This window comes from Electrophorus electricus, chromosome 6 (assembly GCF_041902795.1).
Source record: "Electrophorus electricus isolate QZ-2024a chromosome 6, ASM4190279v1, whole genome shotgun sequence".
NCBI lineage: Eukaryota > Metazoa > Chordata > Actinopteri > Gymnotiformes > Gymnotidae > Electrophorus > Electrophorus electricus.
In genome coordinates, this window is record NC_137502.1 from 25,184,652 (window position 1) to 25,202,022 (window position 17,371).

The window sequence follows — 17,371 nt, forward strand, 5'->3', positions numbered from 1 at the left end:
GTGTAATGTAGCTGCTGTCCTATATCATACGTTGTCAAACCACACAAGTGGTTTGTGTCTGTGATGATCTACCATGCCATAATACCAATGTAATGTCATTGTAGTATAATGATTTTTACAGATGAGCCCTGCCTCTTGACACACAAGAATGATCACTTTAAATGTTTGGGTTCATATAGAAGATTTCATGTATTGGATTAAATTAGATTTCCTGCTGATAGATTTTGGGGTTTTCGAAACAGATCTAGTAATAATAGAAAACTGCTAATAGAAATGTTCAGCGGATGTCTAGTAGTTATTCAAGTTTTGCGCTAAAAAGCGGAACCCTAAACAGGAGAAATAAGACACGTCAGCCGAAGAGTGCGGAGCTATTTGATTGGTGCACAACGACAGACACCGCTTCCTCGTTTGTAGAAATTGAAACCTTGCACTCTGTGAACACCAGTTAGTTGGGTATGCTGCTATTTCACGGGTATATATTTTTATACAATATATTGTCGCTTTTAAGTCCGTTGATGTTAGGTAGCTGCTCTCTACTCCGTTTTACACATTTTATTAACTAATTAATCGTTAACATGGCATGCGGCGTGTCGTGTTGAAAGGTAAGCACGCACCTACATGTCCTTGGCTGGATATCCTTGTCATTATTCTTGTCATTCTTCGTTATGGGCGTGTCGTGTTTTTCCGTCTTGTTCTGCTATTAGCTTTGTTCATTTCGTAGTTAAAACTTAGGGACCCTGGTGCTGCCAAGACCCGGTTGCTTCTTGGTGGAACAGCGCAAGATCCTAATCCGTTTACCATGTGTAAAGTGTAATATCTTATAGTTAATGTTTTTCCGAGCCACCTTCAGTCATCATTGTTTTGGTGTTTTCATGACACCAGTGGTGGGCCTGGCGCTGTTCCTGCTAACTCATGCTGTCTGTGCATTTTCAATAAGAGCAAGCTACTTGCTGCTGAGGCTCTTACTCTCACTCTGATTCGTGATGGGCCTCAGGCTGACGTGACCTTTTCTGGTTGTAGGGCTGCTGCGGGCCAAGGTGCTTTGATGCCCAGTAAACTAACATGGACCTGTCCGAGACCATAGCGCACATGAACGGAAGACAGAGGAAGCCCGCGGTTGGGACCATGGACATGAGCGTCCAGGGAGTCGACCCACCGGATGCGGGAGTGGCGGACGAGGAGGGGGCTCTCTTGCGAGTGTCGGACAGCGAGGACATGCGGCTGAGAGCGCGGGTCGATGTGCGTGGTGAACTGGGCAGCGTGTCGCTGCTGCTCTTCCTCTACATCCTGCAGGGCGTCCCCCTGGGCCTCGCCGGCAGCATCCCTTTGATCATGCAGAGTAAGAACGTCAGCTACAAAGATCAGGCCTACTTCAGCTTCGTCTTCTGGCCCTTCAGCCTGAAGCTGCTCTGGGCGCCGCTGGTGGACTCGCTGTACGTGCGGCGCTTCGGCCGCAGGAAGTCATGGCTCGTGCCCACCCAGTACCTGCTGGGGCTCTTCATGCTGGGGCTCTCCTTTACCGCGGACTCCCTGCTGCGGACCGACGGGCAGAAGGGGCCTGACGTGGTCACCCTCACCGCCGTCTTCTTCCTTCTGGCATTCCTGGCCGCCACACAGGACATTGCGGTGGACGGCTGGGCGCTGACCATGCTGTCCCGAGGGAACGTGGGGTATGCCTCCACGTGTAACTCTGTGGGCCAGACGGCCGGTTACTTCCTGGGGAATGTGCTGTTCCTGTCCCTGGAGTCGGCTGACTTCTGCAATAAGTACCTGAGGTTTGAGCCTCAGGAGCAGGGTATCGTCACACTGTCAGGTATGGAGAGAGGATGGTCCTGATGACGACTTTTTTTGTGTCTGATTATTATTTATCTTGAACTCAGCATTAAGTGACTTAATTGTTCGGCATGAGAGGTTTAAATGGTTATGGTGACAAACACACACACACAACCACACTTGCACACAGATACACAACCACTGGTGGGTCATAAATAGAAATAGCCAGAATATAGATCATTACTGTTATTCATTATATTCTGCATTGATGAACAATAAGTTAATTCAGGTAACGTTATTTGCAGGTACCGGTTCTGTGCGCATGGTTTTATAGATATTTTATTTTTCATGTTGGTTTTTTCATGTATGCCTCAGACTTCCTGTTTTTCTGGGGGATCATATTCATGGTGTCTACCACCTTGGTGGCCTTCATAAAGAAGGAGAATGGTGCACCGCATCGCTCCAAGAGGAGACCAAAAGAGGAGACTCAGGGCGTCATGGAGACCTACCGGCTCCTGTTCCAAATCATCAAGATGCCCACCGTTTTCACCTTCTGCTGCCTGCTCCTCACATCAAAGGTACTACAGCTACGTTAAATCACCTCTACAGAAACTGGCAGATTAAACAAGTAATGGATCTTTTGATCTAAGAAACTATTTCCAATGGTGGCGGTAATGCATGTCAAAATATCATGCTCATTTTTTTCAGCTCATTGTATAAGGATCGTAAAACGATCATCGAATCAGATCTAAGCAGAAAAGTGCCTCACGTGGTGTCTGTCATCTCTGTCCGTTTCAAAGTTTTGCATTGCTTCCCTCTCCCCACCCGCGTGGGTCAGATTGGGTTCTCTGCAGCTGACGCGGTGACGGGGTTGAAGCTGGTGGAGGCGGGCGTGCCCAAGGCGGAGCTGGCGCTGCTGGCCGTGCCCATGGTCCCGCTGCAGATTCTCTTGCCACTGGTGATCAGCAAGTACACAGCGGGACCGCGGCCGCTCGACGTCTTCTACAAGGCCTTCCCTTTCAGGTGCCTGAAAACCCGCTCGTGCTGTTACAATGTCCCGCTCAGATGAAATCCTTAGCAAATGTTTACACTCATTCAGGAAAAATGTCGAGTTTTCTCAACACTTATAATAGCTTGACTTGCCTTGTTTACTTTATAATGTTCGCTACTGTCAGAACTGACAATATGATTTATTAATACAATACTTGATACACAATTTTTCATATGCATGCTCTAAACTAGTACAGATGCCCGCTTAAATATATATAAAAGAAACCATGGTAAGCCACTTTTTAATCACGTTTTATGTGGTATCTATTTATAACCCAGCGTCACATCAGTGTACAGACCCTGGTACCATAATGGCCCCAGTGCGATGATGCGTATTGGATTGGAGTGGTGTGTGTATTGGATTGTGTGGCCTTTGTCAGGTTGCTGATTGGTCTGGAGTATGCACTACTGGTGTGGTGGACTCCCAGTGTTGGGCACAAGGAAGGCTTCCCTGTGTATTATTACGCTGTGGTGTTGCTCAGCTATGCTGTGCATCAGGTGAGCCTGCAAAACGATTGAGTGTCACATCTGCAAAAAACCCAAAACAAATAACACTGAGAATAATGTGTGCAGATTCACACTAATCAAATGCTACACATGTTTTCTGAAAAACTCTTTTTTTCAATAAACAAAGTTGTTTTGTTAAGCTTTCAATTTCATAAACTGAAAATCTTAAGACTCCTGTCTCTCCACTAGGTGGCAGTGTACAGCATGTATGTGGCTTGCATGGCTTTCCATGCTAAGGTGAGTGACCCTGTGATAGGGGGCACTTACATGACGCTCCTCAACACGGTGACTAATCTTGGTGGGAACTGGCCCTCCACCCTGGCCTTGTGGCTGGTCGACCCCCTCACCCAAAAACAGTGCCAGGGAGCGCCGGGCCAGATCTGCAGCTCAGCCGAGGAAGCAGGGGTGAGTCCTCCGTTTGCTGTGATGTGCGCCATTGTTATTATTAGTCCAGCCTCAGTCAAGGTTGCCCCACACAGCTTGGCTTCCCTGTTAAATTTAGGTAACGAAAGAATGTGCCCCTCCGAATCACTTACTAAGCACTGTGTGCTGAATTTCTTCTGTAGTGCAGGCTCACTAACCTGATCCCCTCGTTCCCTTTCTCTTCCACAGTTGTGTGTCAAAGAAGGCGGCGTGTGTGTGACTGCTCTGGACGGTTACTACGTGGAGTCGTTGGTGTGTGTGCTGATAGGCCTGTGCTGGTGGATCTTCTTCGGGAAGAAGATGAAACGGTTGCAGGAGGAGAGCCCGTCATCTTGGCACTGCCGCAGCTGCAAATAACAAGAACACCAGAGGGTGACATTGGCCCAGTGTCTTGGACCCCTTAAAGGAATCATTTAAACACTAATGTTGCTAACAGTATGTGAGAACCCATTGGGGACCGTTTAGCATAATCTCATCTGCATTCCTCTAAAACGACCTAATGCGTTTCACTTCTTATTAGCGTTAGCGTTTTTCAATGATCTCTCCCACACACTTCTCTTTCTCCTTTGTGGACACACAAAGCCTTGCCTTGCTTTTACTCGAGTCCTCATTCTTGTAATGGCTTTTTTTCAGACTTCAGTCAAGCTATTGCTGGACTGAAGACCCTGAAAAAAGATGAATGTTTAACCTTTTGGGGGTTTAAACAGTGCGATTTTCTGTACTGCTAAGTCCATAGGCTGACTGCTCTCCTGCTGTTTCTCCGAGTTTAAAATGGGGTCAAAAAGCTGTACTGTAATGCATATTGTAAGCCATACCTGAATGTAGGTATTTACTGCTTCTAAGGTTCAGCATTGTACTTGGTCGTCTCTGTTCTGTTATGCCAAATATTATTTAATCAGGCTTTTTTTAAATTTTACTTGAGTTCCTCATCCTTTGTGGAGTTGTTCCCCCCCCCCCCAAATGAAGAGCGCCAGTAATTATTGATTCAGAATGGTTACCTCTGCAAGACTGTCAACTTGTAGCTCAGCATAATTTGTCTTAATTTGATGCATTTTTTTCTTTGAATTGAAGGAAAAAAAAACCCAAAACTTTTTTTTTTTTTAAAAAGATAGTACATTAATTTTGTATTCACATTACATACTGCTCTATCCTTTCTTGCTGCTAAAAATGTGATTATTTTGATGTCCATTTGTGAATTTACATGAAGGATTTGACCCACATCAAACATCCTACTTCAAGTAGTTTTCATATGTAATGCTTATTTTTCTTAGAGTAGCAGGAGTCGTGAATAATCATAACTTATCCGGCTTAGCCGAAATGAGAAGGTGGTGTGCTCGATACACCTGCAGCCACACCCGGCCTGTGGTGTAAAGCTTCTTCAAAATAATGCTTCCCTGAAAACACCCCTGCAGATAAATCCACATTAAAGCTGACGGAGGCCCATAGCCTTATTCAAGTAACATTATGTGAAGTGGCTCACATTCAAGAATGTGTTCATTTATAGTGTTTAGGGTGATGAGCTGAGAGGGTGTGTACTCGCACCTTCTGTTCTCATAGTATCAGACTAGCATAGCATATCTGTGTGTGTGACTGAATTCCCCATACCTGCTACCACTGATGTCGTTAAGGAAAGAAACATCTGTGTTTTCTGTCAGTGTCCAATGAATCATGGTCAGTATGGTTCCCCCCCTATTTATATGACCTGTTTTAGTGATGGTGTTCAGTGTGTGAACTTTTACATTATCTGATATTATAGTAAGTCACCAGCATTTGGAAGAGTAAACACAGGGTAATTGTATCTCACCTGTTAACTGGTTAAGTTAATCACTTGATTTATGTTTAGGATCCTTTTGAAATGTTTTTCTTCATGTTAATGCTTTTTTTTTTTTGGTGGCATTAAAGGATATTTGGAATATTTTCCAAGGTAGTTATGTATGTAGGCAAATGTTTTTTTTGTAATGAGGACTGCAGTTACTGTGTGACTGTATTGATGAGACTTGGGAATATTTTAAAAATGTAAACCATTCTGAGGAACATTTTAGATGTGTTCCAAAACTTAAACATTTAAGAAATACAAAGCATATATTGCATGTTATTAAAATGATGTCATGCAACTCTGATGGTCTTTTTGGTGGGGTGGTCTACAGGGTCTGTAGCTCATCTGTTGTCATGCACAGTTGGAGTTAGCCATTTTGTCGCCCTGTATCAATGGTCTGCCTCTAGGTTCTCCGAGCTGGATATGTTGGGCTTGGAAACCACTTTAAACCCACCAGCAACAATACCATGTTACTATTATCTCTGTTAATGCGGTATGTTCCTTGTGTACTGACTGGTCAGCAGACAGTTTGTGGATAGAAACTGGCCAGTGAGAACTTGGTGGAGAGTGACACTTAATTTGCATGCCGCTAGTATACACACCGCACAGTAAAATGCGGCTATAGCTGTAGGTATGAAGAAGAGACTTCTGTTTAGGTTTAAGGGAAACGCCTTATGCATTTTCTGAGCTAATTCCCTTTCCGTCTCTAATGGGCGGGGCTTCATTTTCTAAACAACATGCCGGAGTCGTGTTGTGACAAAAACGGGAAAAGCGAGCCTTATTTCTTCAATATTGTGACAGTAGCATCAAAGTTTGTTGACGACCATCTGTCTCTTGTTCGGGTAAGGCATTTTGTTTAGTGCAAAACATTACCACGGGCTCATGAGGCACCGCTAACTTGGCTAGGCAAGACGAAAGAGACCTGGACCCTTGACATTTCCAATATCGTACACTCTTTACTGTTAAACGGCAGGGGTCCAGGCACTATAGTTCACCTCTTCATTTGATTATTTTACTACCTGTATTTTCTTTATATTTGGAAACTGAATATAATGAAATGTCCCCTCGCAGAACATCAGCACGGTGCTTGCAGTAGCCGGTGTTATTACCATAGCGACGAGTATCAAGCTGGTAAATATAAGGAACCATTACAAATACTAATCACTTCTCCGTTCTGAAAATAGTGGCCTATTACGATATCACCCATTAGTAATTTTTAATATGATGCACTCTACCGTTTATAGTATTCTCACATATTTACATTGAGACACAGATGGTAACGTTGTGATGTTAGTAGGTTATGGTCCAGGTCAATTTAGTTGGACACTTAATGTAATTATAATTTAACCCGTTAATTTAATCTGTCTCATTCCTTCTCCGCAACATCCAGATTAAACTCTTTAATTTTTTAAAGAGACTAGAATGTTATGGATTATGGTAACGTGAAAAAAAAGTATATTGTTTTATAAAACAATATAAAATTATTTACAATGTATATGACATTTTAAATGATGCCTTTTATTTAGATGATTTATGGTTTATATATTTTCATTACATTTACATTTTAGGATTTACATAACCTTTCCTTGGGTTGGAACGTTTAGTTTTTGAGAAAAAAAAATTCATTTAAAATTGATGTTAACTGCTCTTTCTTTTTGTTATCAGATTACTAGGTTTGGGTCTCCTTCAGAAATCCCTGTCCGATTTATTGAGAGAACAGTTAGTATCAGAGGAAGAGTGAGACGTGTAACAGACAGAGGGCTTGAAGTGGAACATGTCCCAGTTTATGTCCCCATAGTGTCTCACCTGCTAACTAATCGTAAGAGCACACACAACCCCACATCCACAACCTTATCCCTCTAACACAAACCCCCATATCCACCTCAGAGAGACCAGTTAAAACAACAAAAAAAATTCACTTCCCATCTGAGGCCAACACGTTCATCCACACATCCGGTTGCAATTATAAATGAATCCTTGCTGCAAATCGCAGTTTGTTGGAAACACAAATGCACAGATAGTCACTGTTTCCTTAGTGTTCTTTCTCCATTATTGTGCAAGAGGAGGGTTTGTTTGCAGGATTGATCAAACATCTTTTCTCTCCTCATTTCATCCGATGGTTGAGCTGAGTTTGCTTTTGTATCTGTTTTATTAATCACACTATTTTCTGCCAGGGAAGAGAGTAATCTTTCTACTCCACTGTTCTGTTGAAATTTACAAAGCTTATGCCCTTTTTTTCTAAGCAAATTAAAGGGTTTGAATGGCAAACATTTGCACATTTACAAGATTTTGTTTCAGTTTATTTTAATGAGATGTCTCAGTAACATAGTTAATAGAGAAAAATGCCTTCTATAATTATATTAGTGTGCAGCCATGCCCTGAAAGTGGGTTAAAATGATTGAAATGAGCATTGCTCAGGTCTGTATTTATTGTTAACTGAAGTTAAGATGTAGGGATTATGACTCTTGTTGTGGATTCATGACTGTCTCACATGTTTATTCCATTCAGTAGTATCTTGTCTTCCTGACTCTTTCTCCATATATAATGGGCATCTGATAGAGTTAGAATCTACCCACATTCCCCATAATTATCTTTGTTCATTTATGGAAAACTGAAAAATGATCCCCAATAATCATCTTTTTCAGCAATAATATTTTCTTGCACAAATATGAGTCCTCCACCCCGCAGGGTGATGGGTTCCAAATCCTTTAGTTAATCTTGTCCATATAATGGACTCAGACCACAGAAAAGTCACCCTTCCTCTAAAACACCTTTTGAAGATAGATAGCTTTAATCCTTCCCCAACTTTTCCCATCGTAAAACTACTTTGAAGTAAAATCCTGGTGAGCCTGGTGCTAAAAGGGTCAGCGCACAGATATGGCTGACTCGTGGACTCTTCTTCTGCCCTCCGGCAGGTCAGCCCGTTGCCGCCCCCCTGCATGTGCGTCTGGCTGGGGTGGAGCTGACCCCACAGGGCCAGGACTGGCTTGCTCAGAGGCTCAGGCCAGAGGAGGCAGTCTGGCTGCGTTTGATTGGTCGCCAGGGCGACTGCCTCCATTGCCTGGTGTCTGTCAGCAGGGTAGGTGAGATAACATGGATCTGCTGGTTCACATCATCCCATGAAAAAGGCGTGCTTGACCGATGATGAACCTTCAAGTAAATGTGTAAACACATTTAAATGGTTCTTTCCTTTTTGAAATGAGCAGCAGAGGTATTTCATACTTGTCAGGTGATCTCTGTTTAAGGGATAAACACTAATGAGTTAGCCCACAAATCTTTCTTTCAGCTGATGAACCGCATTTGATCATCACTCATTTTTCAAGCACTATTTTGAACTGTGGTGTCTATACACTTTTACTGTTATTTACACAAATGTTTTCACCCAAAAAAAAACCAACAACACGGTTATCTTGTTCTGCATAAGCAGAGGTCTCTCCATCCCTGCAGGGTCTTCTGTTTTCCACGTGTGTGAACCAGGAGGTCCTGCGACTAGGCCTGGGTAGGACCGCTCCTCTCCATGGCCTGGACCCTCGCTCCCGCCTCTACTGGAAGATCCACAAGCGGCTGCTCCGCTCGGAGCTGAAGGCCGAGAGGAAGGGGGAAGGCCTGTGGAAAGAGCCGAGTCGGAGCGAGCGGCTCATCCATGCCCTCAGAAACAACACAGTCATCATGGCGATAAAGAGGGCCTGGAAGTGGATGTGGAAGGGGAGGGACCAGTGATGCATGCGCACTGTGAAAGGGAGAAGACCGTCATGGCCGCCTGGGATGCAGATACCGCAGGATGTTGGAGGCAGTCCTCCTCACCCTGACATCTTTATTTTCTGCTAGATGTATTAGTGGCTTTTTTTTAGGCTGCATAAAACTAAAAACTCCACTTCCTCTAGCATCAGCACACATTGTTACTTCCATATTCCCTCACACCAGAAGAGACACAGGAGAGGTGAATTTAGTCATTCATTCTTAATCCTATTCTTCTAAAAGTGGAAGACTGGAGTCAGTTCAGTGCTGCTTAAGATCAAGGCTGGCAGGATAGGGGAATGTGATGTGTCTGAACATAAAAGAAGCGCTTTTATTCTGACGGTATGCTTAAAGGGAAGTCTGCATTGCCATCTTCATCTTGTGGGCACTTTGATGAAGAGAGCATTTGTCAGTTCTGGATCCGTTTATTTTCACACGGGCCCACGCGTGGTTCACCCTCAAAGATGTGTTTTCCAACCAGAAGCAGGTTCATTATTTAACCTGCCTTCCACATGCCTCTCTCAAGTCCATCAACATGGTCATAGTGACCAAGATCTCCTTATCATCTTCTATGCCATAATGCTCCTTTGTTCCTTTTCCCCCTCTAAGAAGGAGGAGTGGGGTGCATCGTTTTGCTGACAAAGCTGTGGGGGTATACTGGTTTTCCCCCTTGGACACAATAGGGTTGGTGGGGGGGGGGGGGTTGTTGCCATAGAAACACCTAATCCAGAAGACAAAGTGCATCAAAAAACATGGTATCCTCTCAGGGTCCTAGAGGCCTTCGACTATAAGAAGTAGATAGAGAGGGGAAAACACTAAGAAGAATGAATCAGTAAGATGTAGGGGATGACAAAATGGGAAAAGGCTTTCGGAAGTATGGATAGCTGCTCTCTAGAGCATTGTCTGTACGAATACTTTAGGTCTGTAAGGGTGTGTAATGGCACTGGAGCTTTTCTTCAATGATATCTGACAGATGTTAATGATAATAAATGCAAAACAAAAATCTGTTGTTGCTGTTGTGTTTGTGTATAAGCATTGTAAGAAACGTTTCTCTGCAAATTACTGCAGCAAGTGATTTTGGTGTCATTTAATGAGCTGGATCATTGTCATGGTTGATGTTCTAAGGCATTAGAACCTCCCATTCTGTCAAATAGCAAAAGTGTTACAGGAGGAGGTGAACAGCACATCTCAATGGGGAAGTGCGACTAAATCAGTCAGGCTGCAAAGAGTTAAATAGAGTTGTAGACCAGCATTCTGTGGATCCTCACAGTGTGCGTGGAGTCTGAGGAGGTCCTGTGTAGGAGGGCCCAACACTGCTGACTCATCTCTTAGTACCACTCACTCCGCACTCTTACAGAATCTCAGAACAGGCATTTAATTCCAGTTCCCCTTCACTATGTAAGAGAGTTCAGGGCATTAGGAAGTTAAAACTGATCCTGGGTGAGGGTCTCTGGTGTGTGATGGATAGCGTCACTATGGCTCCATATGCTGTATTCCTAGTGAGTGTTGGTGTGTAAATTCTTTACACAATATAGCGATATGGAAAAATATCTGGAAACCTCATTTGATGATAGTGTGCCTACAAAAAGGGCCTTGTGAATTCACCTAATCTTCCTGACTGGTCTTTGTACTTTACAGGTCTGACATTCAGTCTAAAAACCTCAAATGGATGATGGCTGCAGGAAACTGCATAGTGCGGAAGGAGAGCGAGCTGGAGGAGTGTGGCCTAGCCGCCGCCCCTTTTACTGTGCAAATGTGACCAGCAGCCATGGTGGGATTCTTCGCCTCCTATTGGCCCCGTGAGTTTGAACCAGTAGAGCGCATAAAAGCAGCGTGATTGCTGGGTGCAACTCTGACAGACTTTGAACTGAGATAGAGGTAGCGGTGGGAGGGAATCTGTGGGACGGACAGACGGACCGTTGAAAGGACTTCTGGAAATGCCTGCAAAAGTTTATTTTGTATGCATGGTGGAGAGTGATGGAGAGATTGTCACTCCTCGTTGAACTGAATCATGGAAAATTTGACTGCGTCCCACTTTCCTCATTTTCTGTTTTTCACATTAAAAGAGATATATGTACAACAGAAAGTTGAGTGGTGGGTAAAAATTAATAATCAGTAATTAAGTTGATCAATTTCTTTAAAAATCACCACTACATTGCATGTTTGAAATGAATTGTCTGCCATACACTTCATAAACACTAAATAAAAAAGTTTTTTGAAAGTCATGTAAATAATAAACAACTTAATAAATATCATAATTACAACTATATGAAGAAGGACTACGTTTTATATTTGCAGCTAAATGAACAAGCACCAGCAAATTAATGAATTCATTCGTTCATTTATTCATTCATTCATGGACAAACGGGTGGATATTCATAAACTCACTAAAGTTTAGAAAGAAAGTCTAGAATTGCCCTTATCCATTCTCCTAGTGGACATTCTTGCTTCCTGGCTTAAGTTACCTAGTTGAAAATGCCCGATGAATGCAACCCGCCCCCCGGGTCATAATACTGCAAGTCCATTCCTGAGAGTCCGCCGCTCGTTTTCCTGGAGCCGGTTAACAGAGTTTGAATGAGAAGTGGTGCGGTGGCGGTATTACCCCCTACGAGTTCGGCCAGTTGAACGGTAAACAGTGCCTCTTACGTGCAGTTTCCCGAGTTTGACGCCCTTTGAAAAGACATACGCCTAGGGAAAAAAAGATGACAACGTTCCCGTGAGTTAAATGTTTCTAACAACAGAGCGGAATTGACTTAAGGAAGTTCAGACAAGAAACCAGTAAGTGCTTTGCCACTGTTCTTTGCTAAACAGGTGCGGTTTTATCTCCGGTAAATCTAAGCCCTATTTGTGGTATTTGTTAATCCAACTGTAAATGAATGCGTTTGTTTTTCTAGCTATTATAGCCGATGCTGAGTTCATGGTAAGAAAGAATGAACTTTCTGATGTTGTTGGGAACGATTCCACACCAGATTACTGTAGGCTAACGTTACACCACACGGGAACCCGGTTCAAATGGTGCACCTGTTCAGCGGGCTATACAAATTCAGCCCATCCAGTGACCCCGTTTCTTAGTTTCAGTTACATATGGGGAAAAAAAAAAATTCAGTGTCCATTTCAAATAATGATGATACATTATGTTACACCATAAAGCCTAATAGTTACTACAAGTGAGTTCTTTTATGTTTGCTGTAATTAAAATACAACACAACTTAGGAAACCTAAGAATATATAAAGTGCGTCCTGGTTTCACGTGTTCTTTGCTTTGTCTGAGGGAGGTCTCTATCTACCAGCAAAAGCTTTTTATGGAAACGCAGCCTGTGAAGCCGATGGGGCGAGTCCACTCCTCTCGTCGGATAGGTCCTGGGGGTCCCAGGTTAAAACCCCGCTGCACGTGATTAATGACGCTCCGCGCACGCGATGTAGCAGACGCGCGCAGTTTTTACTGGGAATTCGCTCATGACGTCGCACTCGCTGTGGCCTTAGCTTTCGCGCGCAGTGCACACGCCTGTTTTCGTTAGTCTCGAAGCTTCCTCAAGATTGCACCCTTACACCGTTACTGGTCTTTGTCCAGACAGAGACGTCCCAGAACGTGTTTACTTTCCTTGATTCTAAGTCCGCGCTCCTCTAAACTGAACTGGTCATAAAATATTGCCCGGGTGGAGTAAATCACGTACTCACTGAACGTTAATAAAACGGTGTAAGCGCACCCTGCTCGCCTCTTTGACATCCTTGACCGAGATTTGCGAATACTCCGAGGACAGAAGGATCAGTCTTTGACCGCGTTTCCTCTTGAAAATACGATAGTGCGTATTAACTCAAAGCTAAAGGCTTTGATATCGTATTGCGTTTGTCTCCTCTGACCTTACTGATACCTGCTGTGTTTAATGCACATGTGCTTGGATCCTTAAGTTCACACATAGCGGCCACTGTATTAGGGTTACTTACTCTATAGTTTGTGTGTGTGTGTGTGTGTGTGTGTGTGTGTGTGAGAGAGAGAGCGCGCTAATGCAATGCATTTGAATTTGCTCTGTTCCATACACAGGAGTATCAGCAGCAGCAAATTAAAACTGCCCCATCAAATAAATAAATAATTCAGTGTTCTCCGCTTGACTGACTCTCACATCCGGCCCTTATGTACAGTCTTATCCACTTAGAAAGCACAGCACTAAGCCGTCTCTCATTAAAAGCGGCAGCAGTAGATCAACCCCTAAAGGGCCCCGGATTTTATTAATTAGCTGTGTTCATAAGCGCTTTCATAAGCCATATTTGCGAATGCTTTTAGAAGTGAATATTAAAAGCAAAACACCTACCTTATGGTCACGGCCAGGTTGCTAAAGAAGGAAACCAATACATTCTTACGTTTCCTTAGACTCTGGTTCAGTCACTGACTAACTTCAGCAATATTACAGTGGGGCAAAAATGATAATTACAATTTCCAGTTGACTCTGAAAGGTTAGTCAGGTATAGGTGTGGTGTAGGTGTATGCAGAAGGCACTGAGTAGTTATGCTCTTCCCATGTCCCCCCCCCCCCCCACACACACACACAATCACACAACCACACACATACACACTTGAGGAATGTCCCATTCTGCAACTAAGACAATCCTAGTCCTTGTCACCATGATACAAACTCCTCTGGTGTGTGTGCGTGAAGGCACGTGAGGGGTAAAATGACTCCAGTGTATTGGGCATATCATCTAACTGTGTTGCTCTGGTGTAGCACAGGCATGGAGTCAGGCCAGTATGTTGCCTTCTGAATTATTTAACCTTTATTCTCATGGACAACAATTGCCTCCAGTCAGTCTTGCTGTTGATTTCACTGGCTCTGAGATTTGACCCTAGGGTCGGTTCGCTGTTTTTCAGACCCTGATCGAGATGGCCTGCTACTTTTGTGGTCTGGCCAAAGTTGAGGGTTTCCACAGAATTTTGGAAAAAGCTGCCTGATTAAAACTTCTACAAATCTGTGAAACACAACGAAAGGCATCACCATCGAGTAAATGTTCTGAACATCACCGTGGAGTAAATGTTCTGAACATCAGACGGACGTACACAGAGCTTCTTTTTCTTCCTCTGTGGTAATAGTGGAGTTTTTTAAATCCTTGGTGACTAATGTTGTAAAGATATAAAAGTATTGTGTATTAGTAGGGTATGCTGCTCTCACTGTGTATGTGATTAGTTTATATTTGCTTGTTTGTCAGAGAAAGTAAGAAAAAGGAAAAACTCTAGGACAGGTCAAAGGGCACTAGGGTCCCGTGCCCCAGAGTGGAACTGGGGGCTTGTAAGAGTCTTGTTTTATAGCTCCACAGAGAATAAAGTTCATAAGGTCACTTGTCCCTGTCTGATCCATTTCTGAATGATGATACCTCTCTAGTTCCAGACATCCTGGTGTCTATGCACACTATCAGCTCTCTCTCACATGCACACATATAAACCTATAAAGAAATACATACCTGTTTTTTTTCTCTTCTTCTTCCAGTGGACATACTAACAGCAGGTAAGGGTCTTTAGCCTGGAAATGTCACATGGCTTTTCTTCCCCTTCTAGAGTGTTACCTGGCAACACTGGAACCTTGACTTCCCCCTTCTGGCCATACCCAGAGTGTCATTTTTCCTAATACCCATTAAAGTGTTATTCACTGTATAGCAATCCTCTCAAGAGTGCAGACTATTCCTGAGCAGTTGTAGTAACAGATTATACCAGCAATCAGAGCTGTTGACCTCTCTCTCTCTCTTTCTTTCTTGCTCTCTTTCTCTCTTTGTTCACGAGAGAGGCGATCTTCCTTAAAGACTTCACTGAAATTATCTTAAGTCCATTTTTTGAAGCCAATATGATGATTTTGCTTACCAAATTCCTTGTGAGCCAATAAACAAGTGTTCTGTATCATTATGGATGATTGGTGCATTCTAAGTATCTCTTAGTTGGAGATGCGCGTGTGTTTGGCAAGGACTATTGTGGCAGGGTGTGGGAGAATTAGACACAGGTGCCATCTTTGTGGACCTCCTGCTCCCGGCTGGCCCAGGCCACATTAAAGAGCAGAAATTGAGATGCCAAAAAAGCAATCAATCACCACTGACTCGTTGTGTTATCCGTTTACGCTGCTCTGCTCTGCTGGGGATCTAGTGGCCGGGAGAACAGCTGCTGCCAGGTTAACTCCTGTTCTTTCTCCTTTAATTGAGTATTACTACAGAGCAAAAGAGAGAACCAGAAAGACACGGTGGGGAGGCTGGCGGTGGCTCATTACCCATGACGATGTGTCCTGGCTGATGTGCTCAATGCCTTGGCTGGTTATGATTATCAAGGCCAGGGAGGCAGTAGCCACTCATGTGCTCAGCTGCTGGGACTGCTCCAGTGACTGCCTCTGTTCAAAGATCAGCTGGAGGTTTTGTTTCACCAGCCTGGATGCACATTCGGGCACTTCTCGCTAGTCTTAGGGAAAGGGATTGGTAATTAAAGCAAATAATTTTCATAAAAATTGTTTGTAGATATTATTTAGGAGTTACACATAGACTAGTTTGTGATCTACAGAATGGACACAGTCCAGCCTTCCACTGTGCCTAGAAGCATATTTATGTGTATCGTATCCTTTCAGTGCCTAGACGGCCTTAGTCTACTGTAGGTATTAGATGTGGTAAGTTCCCTCTAGGGTTTGTGTTGCTCTGTGTCTTCATCCATTACTGCCCTTGTGGGTTCAGTCTGGGTGAGTGAACAGGTCTGACAGGTCAAAAGCCAGGGAGGGGAGTGAGGAGACTTATGATTAGATTATTTGGCTGGAGATCTAAGAGAACAGAGCAGATGGAAAGCCATGCTGTTGTACTAACAGAACCACTTACCACAGGGGGAGGGGGATAGACGGGGTGGGTCACAAGAAGCTCTCGTGTGGTTGGCTGATCAGAGGGCCTCACTGGAGAGCCCAAATCTCCTATTAACACACTATGACACTATAATCATGCTCAATTTCCTACTGCGCAAGGGGGCAGCTTGATTCTTAACTGACCTGTGCCTCGCGTTCATGTAGAAATGCGAGGGGGGGCCAAACACTTGTGACGTCCCTGAATAACTTTCACTGTTGGACAGGGAAAGACCTTCACCTGGTAGTGGCAGCACAGGCTTCCTGCTGGGTGAGAAATGGAGTAAATGAGTGATGGATTTAATTGCTGGGCTTGTTTACTTAAGTCTCAGAGATGTGCCTTGTCGTGTCTGGTACAGTTCTCCCTCAGCGTACGTGACCTTGGCCACTGCCAGCGAGCCCCAGTTACGACTCTTCAGATGGATGACACCTAAGACTCTGGCCATCGGTGTCCTTGCAGTGACCCTTTGATCATCCCCTTTGTCTCCTGGCACTGCTTGAGTGGAGCACTCCCTGCTTAATTTCCTTGGCCTTCTCTGGGCTCTCACGCCTGGCTCAGCCATACTTCATGACCCGTACACAGTCTGAGCACATGGCCCTCTGATGCCTCTCTTCCACACTGTCCATTGCTTCATAAGCCACTTCAGTGATTTATGTTACGTTTCCTGCCCCTCCGACCCCTGAACCCTGTTCCTCACTTATGCATCACACCTTTCTTCCACCCACACTCCCAAATACCTTACCTGCAAATGCCCCCGCACGGCACCTGTTGTATATCCATCTCCCAAAGATTTATGGGTAAAGAAGGGTGAAATTACCGGAAAGAAGTAGGAACTCACTGAGGCGTGTAGCAGTGTCCAATTTCTGCTTCTGTGATGAGACTGGTGGAGAATGGGGTCAAAGGGTCAAAATCATAAACTTTGACGGTGGACCTCAGTGAGGGCACAGTAGCTTGGGTGGTTTCCTTCAGGTCCTTTGTTCTGTCCGTGATGATTTATGGTTTGCGTGAAAGGGAGCTTGTACTTTTCAGACAATCATATAATATTAAACTAAAAAAACTGGTTTGGTGGCAGGCAAAATTTAGACAAGACCAAAATTATTTGGTTGGATTTACCTACAAATAGCAGTGACCAGTCCTTACAGGGAAAAAAGGATTTGGGTCATGTCAAAAGAAAGCATCACGTCAAAAAAACATAGAATCCTAGGCAGGAATGGCA

General features: G+C 43.9%; 3 protein-coding genes and 1 long non-coding RNA gene across 13 annotated transcripts in view; 3 read left to right on the forward strand and 1 right to left on the reverse strand.

Moving 5' to 3' along the window:
* Positions 1-371: 371 nt before the first annotated feature.
* slc33a1 (solute carrier family 33 member 1) lies at positions 372-5,680 on the forward strand. 2 transcript variants are annotated; one of them, XM_027029077.3, is made up of 7 exons: positions 372-602; positions 1,021-1,813; positions 2,149-2,351; positions 2,612-2,796; positions 3,204-3,321; positions 3,520-3,735; positions 3,943-5,680. In XM_027029077.3, exons 2-7 carry the CDS (start codon positions 1,063-1,065, stop codon positions 4,108-4,110), a joined length of 1,641 nt encoding a protein of 546 aa, XP_026884878.2. In that variant the 5' UTR covers positions 372-602; positions 1,021-1,062; the 3' UTR covers positions 4,111-5,680. The 2 variants fall into 2 exon arrangements, with proteins under 2 accessions (XP_026884878.2, XP_026884879.2); XM_027029078.3 differs by having other exon boundaries at positions 378-472.
* Positions 5,681-6,187: 507 nt separating this feature from the next.
* c18h3orf33 (c18h3orf33 homolog (H. sapiens)) lies at positions 6,188-11,568 on the forward strand. 5 transcript variants are annotated; one of them, XR_014124210.1, is made up of 6 exons: positions 6,234-6,411; positions 6,641-6,700; positions 7,235-7,388; positions 8,485-8,652; positions 8,997-9,509; positions 10,946-11,568. XR_014124210.1 is itself a non-coding variant. In XM_081716104.1 (5 exons), exons 1-5 carry the CDS (start codon positions 6,307-6,309, stop codon positions 9,287-9,289), a joined length of 780 nt encoding a protein of 259 aa, XP_081572230.1. In that variant the 5' UTR covers positions 6,234-6,306; the 3' UTR covers positions 9,290-10,312. The 5 variants fall into 5 exon arrangements, 4 of the variants coding, with proteins under 4 accessions (XP_081572231.1, XP_081572232.1, XP_081572230.1 ...); XM_081716104.1 differs by lacking the exon at positions 10,946-11,568 and having other exon boundaries at positions 8,997-10,312; XM_035525810.2 differs by lacking the exon at positions 10,946-11,568 and having other exon boundaries at positions 6,259-6,411; positions 8,485-8,648; positions 9,017-10,312.
* Positions 11,569-11,632: 64 nt separating this feature from the next.
* Positions 11,633-14,118, reverse strand: LOC113589423 (uncharacterized). Its single transcript, XR_003411975.3, has 2 exons — positions 13,618-14,118; positions 11,633-11,995 (listed from the first exon to the last, which is right to left on the reverse strand). It is a non-coding gene; the product is annotated as an uncharacterized LOC113589423 (long non-coding RNA).
* plch1 (phospholipase C, eta 1) overlaps positions 11,916-17,371 on the forward strand; it is a 61,079-nt gene continuing 55,623 nt past the window's right edge. For 3 of the 5 annotated variants that reach the window (XM_081716108.1, XM_027029067.3, XM_027029069.3), the window contains exon 1: positions 11,917-12,085. The gene's annotated coding sequence lies outside the window, so the exon portion shown is untranslated. Of the gene's footprint in view, positions 12,086-14,170; positions 14,383-17,371 lie in introns of all 5 variants that reach the window. The other 2 variants (XM_081716109.1, XM_027029070.3) reach the window with 2 other exon arrangements.

What these genes read in the sequence shown, in the direction of transcription:
- slc33a1 (XM_027029077.3), top strand. Translation starts at nt 1,063, where the DNA reads ATGGACCTGTCCGAGACCATAGCGCACATGAACGGAAGACAGAGGAAG. An exon ending in TCAGCTATGCTGTGCATCAG is followed by an intron (nt 3,322 to 3,519) that starts GTGAGCCTGCAA and finishes TCTCTCCACTAG; the next exon opens with GTGGCAGTGTACAGCATGTA. An exon ending in GCTCAGCCGAGGAAGCAGGG is followed by an intron (nt 3,736 to 3,942) that starts GTGAGTCCTCCG and finishes TCTCTTCCACAG; the next exon opens with TTGTGTGTCAAAGAAGGCGG.
- c18h3orf33 (XM_081716104.1), top strand. Translation starts at nt 6,307, where the DNA reads ATGCCGGAGTCGTGTTGTGACAAAAACGGGAAAAGCGAGCCTTATTTC. An exon ending in ACCATCTGTCTCTTGTTCGG is followed by an intron (nt 6,412 to 6,640) that starts GTAAGGCATTTT and finishes GTCCCCTCGCAG; the next exon opens with AACATCAGCACGGTGCTTGC. An exon ending in TAGCGACGAGTATCAAGCTG is followed by an intron (nt 6,701 to 7,234) that starts GTAAATATAAGG and finishes TTTTGTTATCAG; the next exon opens with ATTACTAGGTTTGGGTCTCC.